This window comes from Salvelinus sp. IW2-2015, linkage group LG33 (assembly GCF_002910315.2).
Source record: "Salvelinus sp. IW2-2015 linkage group LG33, ASM291031v2, whole genome shotgun sequence".
Taxonomy (NCBI): Eukaryota; Metazoa; Chordata; class Actinopteri; order Salmoniformes; family Salmonidae; genus Salvelinus; species Salvelinus sp. IW2-2015.
In genome coordinates this window covers 17,799,218-17,820,121 of record NC_036872.1, presented here as the reverse complement: position 1 = coordinate 17,820,121, position 20,904 = coordinate 17,799,218, and the positions used below count along the sequence as shown (strand labels likewise).

Below are 20,904 nucleotides of genomic sequence, written 5' to 3'. Positions count from 1 at the left end.
CAGTCCAACACAAGATGCTTGTTCTGCTCTGTCCTGTGTGTGTCTCCTACCTTTACCCTGAGGGGCTGCTCACTAAAAAACATGACAAGTGCCTGGGGGGCTTTTTCATTTGAGTATGACAGTTTTTAACTCTCCTCAGATGGATCATTCCCCACTTGGAAACTGAATGCAGCCTTCAAGTCTGTCTGTGCAGTTGATTTCCACAGCCTTTATCAAACTCATTATTGCTTCATTCACCTTTGACTCTAGATTTCACAACTGAAACTCTGGATGATACTGCATATAAAGTGCTGATAAAATGTCCCTGGTATTTGGTAGGCAGGTGTAGCACAGCGGAAGTGAGAGGTATTTGACTCGCTGGACCTACCAGTTTCTATTTCCTACTGTAAGTACATTTACATTTTAGTCATTTAGCAAACGCTCTTATCCAGAGTGACTTACAGGACACATCGACAGATTTTTCACCTAGTCTGCTCAGGGATTTGAACGACCTTTCTCAGCGACCTTTCTGTTACTGGACCAACACTCTGCCGCCAATTAATCATGAACTCCTGTTTACCTGATGAGTGAAGACATGTGAGCCCGATGTATTACTTCGTTACTTTAATTCCTCCCKGTAGTGTGGGTGCTTTTTATTGCACCGCCATTGCAGGGAGATATCACCAGAATAAAATAATCCACATCGTTTTTTTACCCCCCGCAAAGCTGGTGTGATTTGGACTACTAACACCTTTTTTAGACATTGTTTTAGAGCTATACTTCTGGGTTGTACCATTTGGATTTGTCTATTCCTTCGATATAAGTCTGTGATTAACAGGGGCTGAGCTAGAGTGGTGTTTGTGAGACTTGGGCAGATCCCGAAGGGGCCCGGGGTCAGGTCTATTTACAAAAACGTCTGTAGAGTAGGCTTGGGTGGCATACTAGGGGATTTGGAAATAGCCACAGTATGGTTTAATCTGTCACATTTTATTTTTACTGAACAAAATATAAACACAACATGCAACAATTTCAGATTTMACTGAGTTACAGTTCATATAAGGAACTTGGTCAATTGAAATAAATTCATTAGGCCCTAATCTATGGATTTAACATGATTGGGAATACAGATATGCATCTGTTGGTCATATATACCTTAAAAAAAGGTCAGAAAACTAGTCAGTATCTGGTGTGACCACCACTTGCCTCATGCAGCGGTGACAAATCTCCTTCACATAGAGTTGATCAGGCTGTTGATTGTGGAATGTTGTCCCACTCCTCTTCAATGGCTGTGCGAATTTGCTGGATATTGGTGGGAACTGGAACACGCTGTTGTACACGTCAATCCAGAGCATCCTAAACATGCTCAATGGGTGACATGTCTGGTGAGWATGCAGGACATTTTCAGCATCTGGGAATTGTGTACAAATCCTTGTGACATGCTGAAACATGAGGTGATGGCACGATATTTCTATCTCTGTGCATTCAAAATGCAATTGTGTTCATTGTCCGTAGCTTATGCCTGTCTATACTATAACCCCACTGCCACCATGGGGTACTCTGTTCACAACTTTGACATCGGCAAACTGCATTTAGAAATATGATGGCCATGCATAATCTTTTCAAAAAATACCTTGGTTTTTCATTGTAAGCTCCTTTACCTGTGTGGCTCCCAGCCAAGTAACGTTGTACTTCTGTTYTCATCTGATGAAAATTAAGTTATTTTCTGCCGAATGTATTTTCTTTGATGGCAACTATAGTCACTCAATTGAAGCAAAAAAACTTTCAATATAGAACACGACCCCTGTCAATACACCTGCTCCTGCTTTCTCCCATTGTGCTATTTACAACAACAAAAAACACGTGACTAGTTCAACTGTTCTGAGGGACTACGGTAAGCTTCATAATGTACGCTGAACAAAAATATAAACGCAACATGTAAAGTGTAGGTCACATATTTCATGAGCAGAAATAAGATCCCATAAATGTTCCATACGCACAAAAAGCTTATTTCTCTCAAATGTTGTGCGCACTTTTTTTAATCCCTGTTAGATATAATTTCTCCTTTGCCAAGATAACCTATCCTCCTGACAGGTTTGGCATATCAAGAAATGTATTAAACAGCATGATAATTACACAGGTGCATCTTGTGCTGGGGACAATAAAATGCCACACAATGCTACAGATGTCTCAAGTTGAGGGAGTGTGCAATTGGCATGCTGACTGAAGTAATGTCTGCCAGAGCGGTTGCCAGAGAATTGAATGTTAATTTCTCTACCATAAGCCGTCTCCAATGTCATTTTAGAGAATTTGGCAGTACGTTCAACCGGCCTCCCCATCACAGACCACGTGTCCTAACCACGCCAGCTTAGGACCTCCACATCCAGCTTCTACACCTGCGGGTTAGTCTGAGACCAGCCACCCGGACAGCTGATMAAACTGTGGGTTTGCACAACGGAAGAATTTCTGCAGAAACTGTCTCGGGAAGCTTTATCATGGAAAGAATGTAGCCAGCTACATTTCCTAATGTTTTGCTTAAAGTTAATCTTGCATTTTACTGGAGAAAAATAGTCTGTCTACACTGAGAAGTACCTACACTGATCACTACCGTCTGCTGATAGACTGCCCGTTCTTGAATTCTCATCTGAATGAAGTGCAACAGAAGCACTAAATTAGTCTGATGCGGAACAAAAATTACAATAAGAAGCATTTTAGAGCTGCGTTTATGAAACGCAGCAAGGTATTGCTTATGCGTTTTATCTTTTTTAAATATTTTTTTATTTAATTATTCTGCGTTAACGCGACCTCTAAATTTAACATGCTACTTATCTGAGTAAGTAGCTTAATTTAATTAGGTGAAGAATATTGTACACATTTTGCCGTGTTTGAGAAGTCAAAGCCCTTTGGATGAGTTATCTGTTCAGCTGCCACTCCAATCTTTTGATTTCCTTGTGTTTTTTCTTCTTCTCTGGTTTCGTGCCTGTCTGCTTCTCCCCTATCTTTTCTGAGCAGTGCAGGGATGCCTGTTTCCCTAGCGACGTCAGACGCAACACAGACACCGCATGTACACGTGCTGCTCCAGAGCCAGTACTGTTTCTCCTTCAGTCGTCTATTTTGTAAATTTGCACAATGTCTCTCGTTTACATWCGCTTGTAAATGTCCAACCTCGCCAAAAATCACATTCGCTAGCTCCTACCTATATATGTATAACTTTATGAGCTGGATTGCCTGTCTTTGCAATTTTGTTTATTTTCATTTTGTGCTCGTTTGCATATTTAGCTTGAAGCCTCCAGATATTCGCTATTACTTGTGCTAATTTTGTTAACATTCTGGTAAGACTGCCAATGTTTCTTTTTGTGTTTTTGGCACCCCRGTGTGTACTAAGCCGGTAATACCGTAACTCTCGGAATGAGAGGACAGTATGAAAGTCTGAATGCCGCCCAACCCTATTGTAGAGTCCGAATGATTTTGCGCTACAAACTATTAAAAGCTACTTATGGAAAGCTGAGACCCTCACAAACACGCACATGTAACATGTTATGCTCAATGATGCACACAAGCTACACGAGTGTTTTGAAGAGAAGGGGTTCTTCTACATAGACCACAGGACATAGTGTCTAAAACTGTTATAAGCTTATAGTTGCTGTCACAAACTCCACACAGTTGTCACTGACTAGTTGGATATTCATTTCCCATTCAGCAAACAATATCTGTACTTACAGCATTCCTATAAATTCCTTTWTATCAGGTTTTTGCTTTGGCGGCCCTTATTTGTTTTGACATTTGTCAATAAAACTCTTGAAAGCAGCTGTTTTTATAGCTTTTTGTTTTCTACTTGTAGCCCTGGTTGTCCTAAACATTTAAATGGTAAAARACTTKATTGTGTGGCTAAATATAAGGGCTGGACATGCAGATAAATGAAAAGCAGATTATTTTTTTTATTWAAKAAATATATATTCTTGGGTCTCTGGACTGATGGGGTTAACACCTGAAGTGTAACTATATTACTGTAATGATCTGTTTACCAACAACAGAATTTCAGGTCAATAGCTCACGTTCACCTCAACTGATATAACTGACAGACTATACAGATAGCAAACAGCTATGATCAATAGCAAGCAGTTATCACCCTTACGCTGCCAATGGCAAGCAGGTTTACAGAGAAGTCGGTCCATTAACACTGAATTAGCGCTGTGCCTTGTTGATAATGGCTCCAGTGGGAGAGCTGCTGATCCTGGTCCGTCGGACTAATTGAACAGCCCAGAGGCTGGGAACCTTAGTGTCTGTCCCCAGGGACTACAGCAGGAACAACAGCAGGGGCCTCTGCTGTTTCTCATGGCCACAGCAATTAAGGCCTGTAAATGATGGCGAGCCTGGTAACCCCACTAACTGCCTGACTGTGCTAATGACTGGGTTGGTTAGTGCTGCTTGTCCCAAAACCTTGTGGAATGTACAGACAGCTGTAGATGGCTGACATGGGCCAGTTTAAGGAGGGAGAGATGTCCCAGATCCTGACTGACTGGGTTCACTGTCTGCCATGCTTCTGCCTGGGTGGCTGTGGAACCAGCCTTGGCTCCTAAAGATGGATGACCACCTCAAATGTAAAACTATGGTATATGGAACTAGACAGATCATATTTACAGGAAGATTTAAGACCAGGGACGACATCATGTGCGTTCTCCACCGATCAGTTGTTCATTCAGTCCTGCTAGACATAAGATTAGGAAGGTTGCCACGTGGTGTGCCAAGGTTCAGATATTGATATGTCCAAGTTTCGTTTCAAATTCCTACATACACAGTAATGCTATATAGTTGCATAACGACTTCTGAATCCAGAATTGGGAAATGTCAGCKTTTTGATGTAGGATTTGTCAGCATTTTGTTTCTGGGTCAAACKTGTTTAGTCACAAGTCCACTCCAACTCTCTGTGGCTGTATATAGAACAGATTTGAACAGGGACTTGAACACAATAACTTCCTAATTACACAAGACAAGTATTTGCGAGACTGAGCATGCTTTCTTTTCTATATTTATCTCSATGTTATGCAATTTAGGTTGCTGTCAGTTAAGTGAAGTTGCATTCATTGAGCCCTCCACTGGTGATTTTGGCATTTTAAATCTTGGTGTGGCAAGCTCCCCCAAAATGTTGATGCATGCCAGCACAGGCACTACACAACAATACATTAATTGCACTATAATGGTGACAAACGTTGCCCACAAACTGTTAYGGTCTACATAAAGCTGTCCCAGCAGCAGAGCTTTCTTTTCAGCACCATGGAGTGAATCCTTAAAACCGCTACACCTGGCTATCAGCGGAGTCTTGTCTGGGAGCYAAACAGATCATTCAGCCTCATCTTGTGCCTTTTACGACGGARGTAGTCAATATAACTATTAGTTATTTTTAAATGTACAGCGACAGAATTCAGAACATGGGCCATACAMTACTCTCCCTGTACACCAAGTTCGAACCGTAGGATAAATAAAGGGGGCATATAAGCAGACAATGAATGCTCTTAGAATATCCAATGATTACATTACTCTAAAACAGGCTATAGGCTACAGTGGGGCAAAAAAGTATTTAGTCAGCCACCAATTGCCCAAGTTCTCCCACTTAAAAAGATGAGAGAGGCCTGTCATTTTCATCATAGGTACACTTCAACTATGACAGACAAAATGAGAAAAAAAATCCAGAAAATCACATTGTAGGATTTTTAATGAATTTATTTGCAAATTATGGTGGAAAATAAGTATTTGGTCACCTACAAACAAGCAAGATTTCTCCCCGTGGGGTCAAAATGATCACAAGAACGGTGAGCAAAAATAACAAAGCCTACCATCAGTAACACACTACGCCGCCAGGGACTCAAATCCTGCAGTGCCAGACGTGTCCCCCTGCTTAAGCCAGTACATGTCCAGGCCCGTCTGAAGTTTGCTAGAGAACATTTGGATGATCCAGAAGAAGATTGGGAGAATGTCATATGGTCAGATGAAACCAAAATAGAACTTTTTGGTAAAAACTCAACTCGTCGTGTTTGGAGGACAAAGAATGCTGAGTTGCATCCAAAGAACACCATACCTACTGTGAAGCTGTCTCTTATACACATCTAGATGTGTATAAGAGACAGGTCCTGGAGTGGCCTAGCCAGTCTCCAGATCTCAACCCCATAGAAAATCTTTGGAGGGAGTTGAAAGTCCGTGTTGCCCAGCAACAGCCCCAAAACATCACTGCTCTAGAGGAGATCTGCATGGAGGAATAGGCCAAAATACCAGCAACAGTGTGTGAAAACCTTGTGAAGACTTACAGAAAACGTTTGACCTCTGTCATTGCCAACAAAGGGTATATAACAAAGTATTGAGATAAACTTTTGTTATTGACCAAATACTTATTTTCCACCATAATTTGCAAATAAATTGATTAAAAATCCTACAATGTGATTTTCTGGAATTTTTTTCTTCTAATTTTGTCTGTCATAGTTGAAGTGTACCTATGATGAAAATTACAGGCCTCATCTTTTTAAGTGGGAGAACTTGCACAATTGGTGGCTGACTAAATAATTTTTTGCACCACCAAGTCAAAACAGTAGGTTAAGTTATGAGGGGGGGACAAATTTATTAGGGGGAGACACATGGGCTACTAAATGCTTACGACACAACATACACTTAGTATTTACAGTATACAGATCTCCCTGGCATATTACATCATTTATGCAGCAGCATTCAAGACATTTTTGGACTCACCTTGTTGTACTGTGCTCAAATGAACAGGAAGGTGGCATGGCGGTCCTTCTTGTGGGCACATTTTGTCATCAAAGTCTGGCGTTCTCTGGATTCATGGTGCTTTCAAGACAACTTGGAACCTGGAAAAAAAACTTTGTTGAATCAAGACATCAGTGATCTTCAGGTCGAAGCTGAAGAAAGAGGCCCGAATTCCCAACTTGGAATTCCGAGTTGTATGACCGTTCAAAGCATATTTTCCCAGGCGGTGCACCTTTCCCGTTGTTTTGAATGCGGCAGAAGTTATGCTGGATTGACCGACTGGTCAATGTATTCAACCTTTTTATGGCATGTGAATGTTTATCCTTTTAAGCTTGGAAAAGAGACCCTTAAAAACAGACTTGGACCACACACCCACACCACTGAATAGCAGGCTAGTGATTGCTTTGCAACGCTTGCAGTTATCCACTGATTCCTTCCAAACCACTCATTGTTGAATTTGTGATTTCCAACTTGTTGTGTAATGTTTGTCTAATGGCTGATGAGCACCGATATGTTTTTATCTATGATTTCTCTTCATATGATAAGGATGAAAAAGGATTTGCCAGTAGACTTGATTCATGATGACTGCTTATCTAGCTAAGATTTTGAAAGTATGATGTTGAGATGATCAGGCCAATCAAAGCTACGGTAGATAGATATAACGTGATTTGACGTAATTTTATCTGTGGGCTATAACATTGAGCCTTCTTGAATGGGCACTTCTAATGTAATTCTGTGGCAGCACCCAAGGGGCGCTTGCCTTTTGAGCTCTCCCTGTAGATTCTGCGGCGACGTAGTGTCCCCATGAGTGACAGAACACTGAGCCAATCCCGGTGCGACTAGAGAACATTACCAACCCCTACGCTCCGTATTTTCCGTTGGCTGCCCCACCACCACAGAAAGCACTGAGCTAGGCTGAACTACCTGTATTTTGGAGCTGCCTTACTCAATAAAGTATAAAATAGACCATGTTTGTATATGGATTTATTAACTCTTTTAATTTTTTTAATTTTTTTAAACATTGTTTAAAATGTCAAATTTATATGTGACACGTATTAATGCCAAAAATAAACAGGAAACAAATAATGTGTGTGTGCCCACACAGTACCAGTTTTTCTATTTTCTACGTTGTGAAATAATAGTGAAGACATCAAATCTATGAAATTACACATGGAGTAACCAAAAAGTGTTAAACAAATCAAAATATATTTTAGATTCGTTAAAGTAGCCACCCTTTGCCTTGACAGCTTTGCACACTCGGCATTCTTTCAACCAGCTTCACCTGGAATGCTTTTCCAACAGTCTTGAAGGAGTTCCCACATCGTTCACTCTGCGGTCCAACTCATCCCAAACCATCTCAATTSGGTTGAGGTCAGGTGATTGTAGAGGCCAGGTCATCTGACGCAGCACTCCCTCACTCCTTCTTGGTCAAATAGCCCTTKCACTGCCTGGAGGTGTGTTGGGTCATTGTCCTGTTGAAAAACAAATTATAGTCCCACTAATCACAAACCAGATGMGATGGTTTATCGCCATGCTGGTTAAGTGTGCCTTGAATTCTAAATAAATTACTGACTGTTACCAGCAAAGCCCCCCACACCATCACACCACCTCCATACTTGACGGTGGGAACCACACATGCAGAGATCTGTGCACCTACTCTGTGTCTCACAAAGACACGGTGGTTGAAACCAAAAATCTCCCATTTGAACTCATGGACCAAAGGACCGATCTCCACCGGTCTGTCCATTGCTTGTGTTTCTTGGCCCAAGCAAGTCTCTTCTTATTATTGGTGTCCTTTTAGTGGTTTCTTTGAAGCAATTCAACCATGAAGGCCTGATTCATGCAGTCTCCTATGAACAGTTGATGTTGAGATGTGTCTGTTACTTGAACTCTGATGCATTTATTTGGGCTGCAATTTCTGAGGTGCAGTTAACTCTAATGAACTTATCCACTGCAGCAGATGTAACTCTAGGTCTTCCTTTCCTCTGGTGGTCCTCAGAGCCTGTTTCATCATAGCGCCTGATGGTTTTTGCGACTGCACTAGAAAACTTTCAAAGATCTTTAAAATGTTCTGTATTGACTGACCTTCAAGTGTTAAAGTAATGATGGACTGTCGTTTCTCTTTGCTTATTTGAGCTGTTCTTGCCATAATATGGACTTGGTCTTTTACCAAATAGGGCTCTCTTCTGTATACCACCCCTACCTTGTCACAACACAACTYATTTGCTCAAACGCATTAAGAAGGAAATAAATTCCACAAATTAACTTTTAACCTCTTTGGGATCTATGTCCTTCCACCGGGAAGGTTGAGCTAACGTGCACTAATGTAATTAGCATGACGTTGTAAGTAACAAGAAACRTTCCCAGGATATAGACATGTCTTATGGGCAGAAAGCTTAAATTCTTGTTGATCTAACTGCACTGTCCAATTTACAGTAGCTATTACMGTGAAAAAATACCACYCTATTGTTTAGGGCATAACAACAAACTTATCATGGCAACTGGTTTTATACATTCACTTATATTCAATGTACTTATATTCAATAATATTGCTCTGATTTGTCATCCTCATGCTGACCAGACCGGACACGTCGCGTGCGCGAGCGTCGCAAAATACATTTTGAAATCCATGTTATTCAATTATTGCACCCACACTGCTCGCGCGCGCCAACGAGCGTCTGCAACGCCAAGGGCTAAAATAGAACTCATTCCTATTTCTGATTTAGATCGCGCTGCGAGTCCTGCCTCTCCCATCTCCTCATTGGTTTATAGAAGCAGGTACCCACGTGTCATCTCCTCATRGGTTATGACCACGTGGGTGATTGAAAGACTAACTTTGTTGTCGTGGTAATACAATGAAAGTTTAGKTGGATCACCATATAAATTCAAAGATGAAAAAGCCTGGAAGGAGGATAGATGACAAGAAATGATTCGGTTGGCCGTTTTATGTGTGGATTAATTGTCGGAGTAGAGGTCCTTGTGCATTTCAGGTAAAATAACAACTCCAATGTTTATATCCCAGGACAAATTAGCTAGCAACAGCAAGCTAGCTAAAAATGACAAATTAATGTTAACTAGCAAGTGCAAGCTAGCTAGCTAAATTGCCATACATGTTTAATGCTTTTCGACCTGTCCCCAAATMAATGTCATTGGTTCAGAGTTTGTTTTGATATTTTAACTTGCGTGTCGTGATCGTGTTTGGTGTGGMGGGGCAAAATACATTTATGCATGATGGCGCACGCGCGCAGCCGGTTTGGGTTCCGTGAGGGTCCCAGAGATAAAATGTAGCATAGTTTTGTTTTGATAAAATACATTTTTATATTAAAATGTAGGAACTGGGTTCTAAAGTTTGAGCCCCTGCTGTTTCTCAACACAGCATGAATTACAAAGGAGAGGGAGCTGTCACTGTCTCAACATAAACACATGTGCAAATGATAAACACTACAGTAATGTTGTGCATGAGAAGGGCCTGGAGTTATGGGGGCCAATTGTATACTGTACCCATTGGATGCATTGACATACTGTGAAACACACTTCCTAAGGGAAAGGGCAGCACCCTGTGCTATGATCCCTTTTAAAATAAGATGGAAATAAGTCCATGGTGAAAAATAAATMAGATATCTGCTGAACAGAAATGTTTGACTTGATTTGTATCCTGTGGTAAGATACCACATTTTGCTATGTTATWAAAAAAAATCATAAGGATATTTTAAGGATTTATTGAAACTGTTGGTTTGCAGGAACTTCAACAATGTCAGTCATGTGCCTTTTGGGTTTCGGATTCCTTCCATTCCTTTTAGATGTGGTTACACAATGTTATGTCAGGTGACAGCAGTTCTCACGTCTCCTCTCTCTCTCGGGTTGGAACAGGCAGTAGGTGGCAACCTCTGGTCACGTGATGGCGCTGACAGTGAACCTGATTGGGCCGTCTCCATGGGGGTTTAGAATATACGGAGGAAGGGACTTCAAGAAGGCGATAACCATTTCCAAGGTAATTGCTAATGACCTTACGGCTAGTCTGTCACACCCTATCCTCTGTAAAGCAAAACATGGCATGCKAACTCTACTTCCTCAGTCTCTGCTGTACTTCTCTGCTCCTCTCATTGTTTATCTTCATTGGCTGCCTTCTACCTGTTTCCTTGACTACTGTAATTTAGTAGATTGGAATGAAAGCTACATCAGGGGAAACCAGGGGGGGGGGGTGGTCTGCTGAGTGTCAGAGCATTGTGTGATGCACGTGTTTATGTTTTTTCTATTCTTGATTATTCCAAGCTTGTGAGGAGAGCACAGGGAGAAGCGAGCTTTAGAAGGGAAGGACATTTACGCATAGTAGTCGTCTCTCCTCTGAAACAAATCAGAAAATCCAGGGCAGACGTCCCTGCACAGCCACTCTGAAACCTGGCACTGCTCCCGGCCAGCATCGACCGGGCTCTCCTGCCTGCCACAGCACTCTGAAACCCAGGGCAGACTGCTTCCTGCCTGCCACAGCACTCTGAAACCAGGGCAGGACTGCTCCCGCCTGCCACAGCCACATCTGAACCAGGGCAGACTGCTCCCTGCCTGCCACAGCCACTCTGAAACCCAGGGCAGACTGCTCCCTGCTGCCACAGCCATTTCTGAACCAGGGCAGGACTGCTCCCTGCCTGCCAGACAGCCACTCTGGCCACTGCACATCCTGATTCCTCACTACCACGGAATTCTCTATCATTCCTCAAACCTTTGAATGCAAGTGAATTGTAGTGTTTTTGGGGTACTGTTGTTGACTTCAAAGGCATCATTTCTTGTCAGCCCATTTAATAGCTACTTTCTTGTGACGATGGGCATTCCTTCTAATTTCCTCACTCTAGTAGTCAACAACACCAGCATGCAGGAAACACAGGGAATTGTCTCAACTATCAAACAGTCACTTAAAAGAAACAGGGACCCATGCTGAGGAGGGAGACCTCATCAGTGAAAGTGGTTGTCAAACCTATTGGAGAAGCAGGATCCCCCCCCCCTCCTCTCTGGTTATGCAGCTATAGCTTTGGTCTGTCTGAAGTGGTTGCATCTTGGCACTGAAACAACATGGATGGCCCCTCCTTTTCCCGTCCTGTTGGCCTGAATAGAGWGCTTGCCCCTTTCTCTGTCGGGCATAGCCCCTGAGAAAAGCTGCATCCTTAGTTTATGTGAATTGAAGCGTGCCCTGATCAGAAAAGGCAGGCAKCATTGTGGGTCGCCACAGCAACACGTAATTGCCACTCGAGTGGACCCACAGACATGGCACCTCTGCCCTCTTGCTTTGCAAAATGGACAAACATCCTGTTGCCTGTCATTCTCTCTGCAGTCTTCCATGTTTCTGCTGGAGATTTATGAAGGTGGCCTCTTCTCTTCACTGATGTGGTTTTGTTTTTTTCCCTATTTCTGTCTTTAATTGTGCGCCAGCCTTGTCGATCGCAAAAGTTGGGCTGCTCTCCGTTGTTCACAAGTGCTCAATACTCAGATTAACTCGGAGTGTTTGCTGGTGTGTTTTTGTTCCGGGTAACTCCATTTGAATTCAATCACTTTTTGATAGCACCTCTTTTGAATTTAACAAATATTCCCATTCATATATTTGCCTGTTGTAGAAGTGCTCAAAGTGACTTTTTGGACCTGAATGCCAAAACATTCAAGCGATAAAGTTGACCTATTTTTTTCCTACCATACCATGTGACATAAACAGTTCAGATTGATATATAATTTTACAAGCTTACAAACAGGGTTGTTYAAKTATTTAATAATTTCTATAATATTTTGTAAATTATCTAAAAGCTTAAACAATTTTTTTCATATGTTGTAGCTTAGACCCTATTTTACATKATCTGATGTTTTTGTGTTGTGCCCGCCATCGGTTGAGACACAACATGCTCTTGAATACCGGGTGGGTGTCATGTTTTGGCTGGTGAATACAATTTACATTTTAACTCTCAAATGCTACTACAAAGAAGATAGGTCCACACATCAGAGAATGTTGACTTGAATGGGTATGTCTGTTTTTAAATTATACTGTCAATCTTCCATGGGGAAACATATTGAAAGTAATTAGAATTGAACATTTCAATGGTATACAAATTTTGCTGGTATGTCTCAAGTTATTTTTATTTTGTTATTTTTTAAATTTGTTTATTTATTACTATTTATTATTTATTACTGCATTGTTGGGTTTAGAACCAAATTGTTACTTTACAGCCTTATTATAACATTGATAAAATATATTTTATTCCTCATTAATCTACACACAATACCCAATAATGACATATCGAAAACAGGTTTTTAAAATTGTTTGCAAATGTATTAAAATAGAACAACAGAATACCTTATGTAAGTATTCAGACCCTTTGCTATGAGACTTGAAATTGAGCTCCGGTGCATCCGGTTTCCATTGATCATCCTTGAGATGTTTCAACAACTTGACTGGAGTCCACCTGTGGTAAATTCAATTGATTGGACACGATTTGGAAAGGCACACACCTGTCTATATAAGTTGTCTTATATAACTATATATAACTGTCCCACAGTTGACAGTGCATGTCAGAGAAAAAAAACAAGCTATGAGGTCAAAGGAATTGCCCATAGAGCTCCCATTTGTGTCGAGGCACAGATCAGGAGAAGGCTACTTAAACATTTCTGCAGCATTGAAGGTACCCAGGAACACAGTGGCCTCCACTAATTCGCTAAATAGAAGAAGTTTTGGAACAACCAAGACTCTTTATAGAAATTGGCCGCCCGGACAAACTGAGGCAATCTGGGGGAGAAGGCCTGAGCCCGGACTTAGAACCCGATCGAACATTCTCCTGGAGAGACGAACCTGAAATAGCTGTGCAGCAACGCTCCCATCCAACCTGAACAGAGCTTGAGGATCTGCAGGAGAAGAATGGGAGGAACTCCCCAATCAACCTACGAGCTTGTTAGCGTCATACCCAAGAAGATTCAAGGTTGTAATCGCTGCCAAAGATGGCTTCAAAAAGTACTGAGTAAGGGTCTAACATTTGTAATGTGATATTTCGTTTTTTTTTATACATTTGCAAACATTTCTGAAAACATGTATTTGCTTTGTCATGTATGGGGTATTGTGTGTAGATTGGGGGGGATTTTTATTTATTTTTGTGTAACATTTTTACCAATAAGGTTGTAACACATAACAAATTGTGGAAACAACTCAAGGGTTCTGATATTTGACTGCAATGTTACTAAACATTTAAAACATTGAATTAAACATTGTCTTTGAATCCTTGAAATTTCTGGGATTTACAGTACAGGTCAGAAGTTGAGACTACCATTTCAGGGTTTTTCTTTATTTTTACTATTTTCTACATTGTTAGAATAATAGTGAGACATCAAACTAGGAAAAAACACATATGGAATCATGTAGTATGCAACAAAAAAAAGGGTTCAACAAATCAAAATATATTTGAGATCTTCAAAGTAGCCACCCTGTGCCTTGATGGCAGCTTTGCACACTCTTGGCATTTCAACCTCAATCAGCTTCATGAGGTAGTCCACCTGGAATGCGTTTTCAAACCGTCTTGAAGGAGTTCCCACATATGCTAAGCACTTGTTGGCTGCTTTTTCCTTCCCTCTGCGGTCCAACTCATCACCAAACCATCTCAATGGGTTGGAGGTCTGGTGATTGAGGCCAGGTCATATGATGCAGTACGCCACACTCTTTCCTGGTCAAATAGCCCTTACACAGCCTGGAGGTGTGTTGGGTCATTGTCCTGTTGAAAAACACATGATAGTCCCCGCTAAGCGCAAGCCCAGATGGGATGGCTTATTGCTGCCGATGCTGTGGTAGCCATGCTGGTTAAGTGTGCCTTGATTCTAATAATCACTGAGTGTCATCAGCAAAGCACCCTCACGTCTCCTACTACATGCTTCATGGTGGGAACCATACATGCAGAGATAATCCGTTCACCTACTCTGCGTCTCACAAAGACACGGCGGTTGGAACCAAAAATCAAATTTGGACTCATCAGACCAAGACAGATCTCCACCGGTCTAATGTCCATTGGTTGTGTTTCTTGCCCAAGCAAGTCTCCTCTTCTTATTGATGTTCTTTTTAGTAGTGGTTTCTTTGCAGCAATTCAACCATGAAGGCCTGATTCCAGGCAGTCGTCTCTGAACAGTTGATGTTGAGATGTCTGTTACTTGAACACTGAAGCATTTTATTTGGGCTGCAAATTCTGACACTGGTAACTAATGAACTTAATCCTCTGCAGCAGAGGTAACTCTGGATCTTTCTTTCCTGTGGCAGTCCTTTGAGAGCCAGTTTTTTCATCATCGCGCGATGGTTTTTTGCGATGCACTTGAAGAAACTTTCAAAGTTCCTGAAATTTTGCAGATTGACTGACCTTCTGTCTTAAAGTAGTGATGGACTGTCATTTCTCTTTGCTTATTTGAGCTGTTCTTGTCATAATATGGACTTGGTCTTTTACCAAATAGGGCTCTTCTGTATACCAACCCTATTTTGTCACAACACAACTGACGCATTAAGGAAAGAAATTCCACAAATTATCAAGGCATACCTGTTTAATTGAAATGCATTCCAGGTGACTACTTCATGAAGCTGGTTGATAGAATGCCAAGAGTGTGCAAAGCTACTTTGAAGAATCTCAAATGTATTTTGATTGTTTAACACTTCTTTTTTCTTTTTTTTTGGTTACTACATGATTCCATATGTATGTTTTTTCCTAGTTTTGATGTCTACTATTATTTTACAATGTAGTAAACATAAAAAAAACTCTTGAATGAGTAGGTGTGTCAACTTTTGACTGGTACTCTGTATGTGTGTTTTATTTTTATATATATATATATATATATATATATATATATAATTGCATGTGAAAACCAACCTGATATTTTGATGTTCAAATGTGGGTGGGGTTAAATGTGGAATGCCTGGTCAAGTGCACAGCAAACACCTGTCCTTTCAAAGTAGGTGGTCACCCTTCTAACACCGTTCTATACATCTATCTATGAATGAATTGATTAATGGCTGTGCCAAGATGAGGGCAGATTTCTCCATTTCTGCATACAATTGAGTGTGTATTGACTTATTAATGAACTGTTACTGTAAATGGTTAGCTGACTGATATATCCCAGCTATCTAGCTAACCATGGGTAATCTTATTAAATGATGCTATACAGCCCAAACAGTGTATATATTGCCTTAGCTTATAGTTTGTTAGTGAGTTGTTAGTGAGCAGATCTAACTAGCTGGAATGAAGCAAGGGTGTAAATAGTAAATGTATCCTTTCACTGTTTACAGTAGGTCCTCAGCTAGCCAGACCTGTCTGATCGGGTGCCATGGGTGTATCCAGCGTACACCTGTGCAAATCTGTGTGTGTGTATCAAAGGAATTAAACATCTAACCAATGCCGCAAGTGTAGTGCTGTAGGTCCACCACACACCTGGAGGTTGTATGAGAGAATAGAAATATGAGAAAATTGGACAGGTTTAAGCAATACGGCCAAAATTGCACCAAGCGTATCAGAGGGTAAGGTAGATCTCTCATCATGTCACCATCTATCAAGTCCTTTGGGTAGTAGGCTAGGGGTTGTTTCTGGACAGGCAGTGGATATTATGTTAGCTCAGTAATTKATTCAGCCTGGCACTGTCCCCCCCAAAATTGCTGTCAAATACTTGCATCATCTGTCCTCAATTGCATTTCCTTGATTCATTGCATCCTCTCTCTCCTCATCCTTCTCAAAACCCATTTGGATAAGAAGGTCAGAGGTCCCTCCCCTCTCGCCTTCTTATCCAATGGATTTTGAGGAATGAAGGAAATGAAATTGAGATTCTCCCCTTGTTTCCTCCATTCCTCAACTCTCTCAAAGCACATTTGGGGGAGAGGAGGTTCCTCCCCTCAGGCTCCAATGCACTTTTTAAGAAGAGGCAAGGAGGACAGAGAAAGCAAGAATGTGATGTCTAGTTTACACGCAAACACACACTGCTTGAAGAGTTTACTGATTTGATGTTTTGGCATTCATGTCCAAAAAGTCACTTTCTGGCCACTTCATGAGCAGACATGTATGGGAAATGTTTGTTTAAATCAAGAGATGCTGTCAAAGGTATTGAATTCAAATAAATGTACCCTTCCATTAGGCTGGAATTCCCCCTAATGCAGGCAGTAGACCCCATTGGCCTTGACATGGGGGGGGGGGCTGGCATCAAAGGTTAGGCCAGAGTAGTGAACCCCACAGCCCCAGTACTGTCCCACTGATTACTTTTCCCTCCGGGTGTCATAAATCCTCACTGTTGAGGTGTTCCAGGCGCATGACGAGCCGTGGTGTCTATTACATTTTGGTCGCAATAAACATTACAATCACTTGCTAGAGTCCTGCAAGACCTGATTGACACCTGGAAGGCAAACTGAGGAAAACAGCCCATCTCTTCACAACAGCCACATAACCTGGCTGGGCCTCATGTTATTACAGTCATGACCGTTCACATCTGTCATCCCTTGACAAATAGTCCAACACTCATAAGATGTGCAGCCTTTCGTTCAGGCATGCTGGTTATTTACATTGCTGATGGCACCATGTCTGCACCAAGTCCACAGGCAGTAGAGCGAGTCTGACTGCAGCRCTTACTTCTGGCCCACAGGTCAACGGGGGCAGCAAAGCCGAGCTGGCTGCCCTGCAGCCTGGTGATGTCATCTTGGAGATCAATGGAGAGAACACAGTGGACATGCTCAATGTGGAGGCCCAGAACAAGATCAAGAACTCCAAGACTCAACTGCAGCTGCTGGTGGAGAGGTAGGGTTCACTACATTGCACAGATGTATTCTCATGTACGGTATCTAAGAGTGTCAAGATGTTTTCATATCTTGGCGTAGATTTACATTTTTTGTCATTTAGTAGACTCTTATCCAGAGCCTTGCTCAAGGGAATATTGACAGATTTGTCACCAAGTTTGCTTGGGGATTCGAACCAGTGACCTTTTTGCTACTGGCCCAACGCTCTTAATTGCTAGSCTAGCTGCCTAGATTARTTTTATTCTGTAGGAAGTCCTTACATTAACAGCTTGGTCATGGAAACACTCATCCAAACATCAGATGGGGTCACCACAACGTGGCATAGAGGCCACATCTGTGCCTTCTGGTCAGCTTAGATCTGCTGATTGCTTGTATATGTGCCAGTTCCACAGTCGCCACATCCTCTTTCCGAGTTTCCACTTGTCTGCTGTTTTTGTTTTTTAATGTCTTAAGATGTCCCAGCTCTCTCTTCCTACAAAGGACCAGTGGTTTCATTCTGGGGGAATACCAGAATGGGTCAGAATTATGTTGCCAAAATGTACTGTCTGTTACATTTTCCATGTTAATAAACTTTGTTTGGAAGTTAGCTGAGACCTTGTTAGGGTGGCAGAGAATTGGCTCCACATTGGACCTTTTCCTGTGAAGTGAGACCATTCTTGGCTGGTGTTTTGATTATGGCTCAGTCTGTTTTTCCTGTGTCTCTCTCCCACCACCTTCTACCTACACTACTGCTCAAAAGTTTGGGGTCACTTAGAAATGTCCTGGTTTTTTAAATAAATATTTTTTGGGTCCATTAAAATATCAAATTGATCAGAAAGACAGTGTAGACAATGGGCATACATAGGCCCATTATCAGCAACCATCACTCCTGTGTTCCAATTGGATTAGCTAACACAACGTACAAGTTTATCACTTGAAAAGGCTTATTGATCATTAGAAGACCTTTTTGCCTCAAGTCCTCAACTGGCAGCTTCATTAAAGAGTACCCGCAAAACACCAGTCTCAACGTCAACAGTGAAGAGGCGACTCCGGGATGCTGGCCTTCTAGGCAGAGTTGCAAAGCAAAAGCCATTTCTCAGACTGGCCAATAAAAATAAAAGATTAAGATGGGCAAAAGAACACTGACACTGGACAGAGGAACTCTGCCTAGAAGGCCAGCATCCTGGAGTCGCCTGTTGACGTTGAGACTGGTGTTTTGCGGGTACTATTTAATGATGCTGCCAGTTGAGGACTTGTGAGGCTTCTGTTTCTCAAACTAGACACTAATGTACTTGTCCTCTTGCTCAGTTGTGCACCGGGGCCTCACTCCTTTCTATTCTGGTTAGAGACAGTTTGCTCTGTTCTGTGAAGGGAGTAGTACACAGCGTTGTATGAGATCTTCAGTTTCTTGGCAATTTCTCGCCAGGAATAACCTTTCATTTCTCAGAACACGAATAGACTGAGGAGTTTCAGAAGAAAGTCTTTGTTTCTGGCCATTTTGAGCCTGTAATTGAACCCACATGCTGATGCTCCAGATACTCAACTAGTCTAAAGGCCAGTTGTATTGCTTCTTTAATCAGAACAACAGTTTTCAGCTGTGCTAACATAATTGCAAAAGGGTTTTCTAATGATCAATTAGCCTTTTAAAATTATCAACTTGGATTAGCTAACACAACATGCCACACAGGAGTGATGGTTGCTGATAATGGGCCTCTGTATGCCTATGTAGATATTCCATTAAAAAATCAGCTGTTTCCAGCTACAATAGTCATTTACAAATATATATATATATATATATATATATCACACACCCCGTGAGATACAGACAGACGTGCACACACTTCCTCTTTGCTTGTCCCCGGCCCATGTGAGTGGATTTTTCCCTGCTGACCCCATGCCTCCTTCCGAGCCAGAGACAACACACCGTGACTCGTTAGCTGCCCAGGACAATGYCACMCTGTAGCTCCGCKAGCTGCCCCAAGTCCCACTGTTCTACTGGCAGAGGAAGACAGGATGGGCAAGGTGGTGAAGGGTGGTCTGCACTATCAAGGCCCTACCGTCTTTAGATGGTAYGCAGTACCATGTCTCTCTTACCCATCCTAGTCCAGCACCTCTCTAGCCACCTCCAATCAACTACAGTATGTGGCCCCATGTAGGGTCAACCTGCAGCATTATGCAATGTTGTTCTTAAATGGAAGTTTACTCCCAGAAGGCATCATTCAAAGCACACACACTGTAGTGTAATGCCTAATAATCTGAAGTGTAAACAGAGAGGACCCTGGTAAATGGGTTTACAGCCCTGCTGATCACAGCAGCTGGGTTTGCACATGGGCAGAGGRTGGCATCAGCCCACCCTTAGAARAGGAGTGTTGGTTAAGGGCGTGCCTGTCTTAAACTGAGGAACTGCTCCATTGCAGATGCACTTGCCAGTGCTCAACCCATCAAACAACCCGTTGTGCAATAACCAGATTTGTGGACTCTTTGCTGTACTTCTTGATTCCAGTTTGAAATCTGCAGCTCAGTGGAGATTTTACTGTTAKGCTCAATAGAAAAACACCAGCAGTATCTTGTCATTTAGCCTCCATTGCCCTCAGCTGTCTCTTAATGAATCAATTGTTCACTGACCCTGTGTGCATGTCTTGTACCGCTGGTCCTTGTAATGTGATGTTACTGAGCAACTGCAGATGGGCATCGGAAATTGTCTAACAGCTGTTCWATAGGTGACTATAGAGGCAGCCCTATAGTCATTTTTCTTTAAAYAATTGCGCCAAAGTCTCACGTCTGACTAGTTTACAAGTGAGAAGTTATTTTTTTATTTCACCTTTATTTAACCAGGTAGGCCAGTTGAGAACAAGTTCTCATTTACAACTGCGACCTGGCCAAGATAAAGCTCAGTGCGACAAAAACAACAGAGTTACACATGGAATAAACAAACGTACAGTCAATAACAATAGAAAAATCTGTGTACAGTGTGTGCAAATGAAGTAAGGAGGTAAGGCAATAAATAGGCTAATAGTGGTGAAGTAATTACAATTTAGCAATTTACACTGGAGTGATATGTGCAGATGAGGATGTGCAAGTAGAAATACTGATGTGCAAAAGAGCAGAAAAACAAATATGGGGATGAGGTACAGTTGAAGTCGGAAGTTTACATACACCTTAGCCAAATACATTCAAACTCAGTTTCACAATTCCTGACGTTTAATCCTAGTAAAAATTCCCTGTCTTAGGTCAGTTAGGATCACCACTTTATTTTAAGAATGTGAAATGTCAGAATAATAGTAGAGAGAATGATTGATTGATTTTGACTTCAGCTTTTATTTCTTTCATCACATCCCCAGTGGGTCAGAAGTTTACATACACTCAATTAGTATTTGGTAGCATTGCCTTGGAATTGTTTAACTTGGGTCAAACGTTTCGGG

The 20,904-nt window shown here is 41.7% G+C and overlaps 1 protein-coding gene across 1 annotated transcript in view; it reads left to right on the top strand.

Annotated features, from left to right (window-relative positions):
* Positions 1–20,904, top strand: part of pdlim2 (PDZ and LIM domain 2 (mystique)) — a 68,835-nt gene that overhangs the window by 8,284 nt on the left and 39,647 nt on the right. Inside the window, exons 2-3 of the mRNA XM_023978926.2 lie at positions 10,603–10,723; positions 17,353–17,504. Of these exons, the coding sequence (XP_023834694.1) occupies positions 10,631–10,723; positions 17,353–17,504 (245 nt within the window). The 5' untranslated portion in view covers positions 10,603–10,630. The remainder of the gene's footprint in view (positions 1–10,602; positions 10,724–17,352; positions 17,505–20,904) is intronic.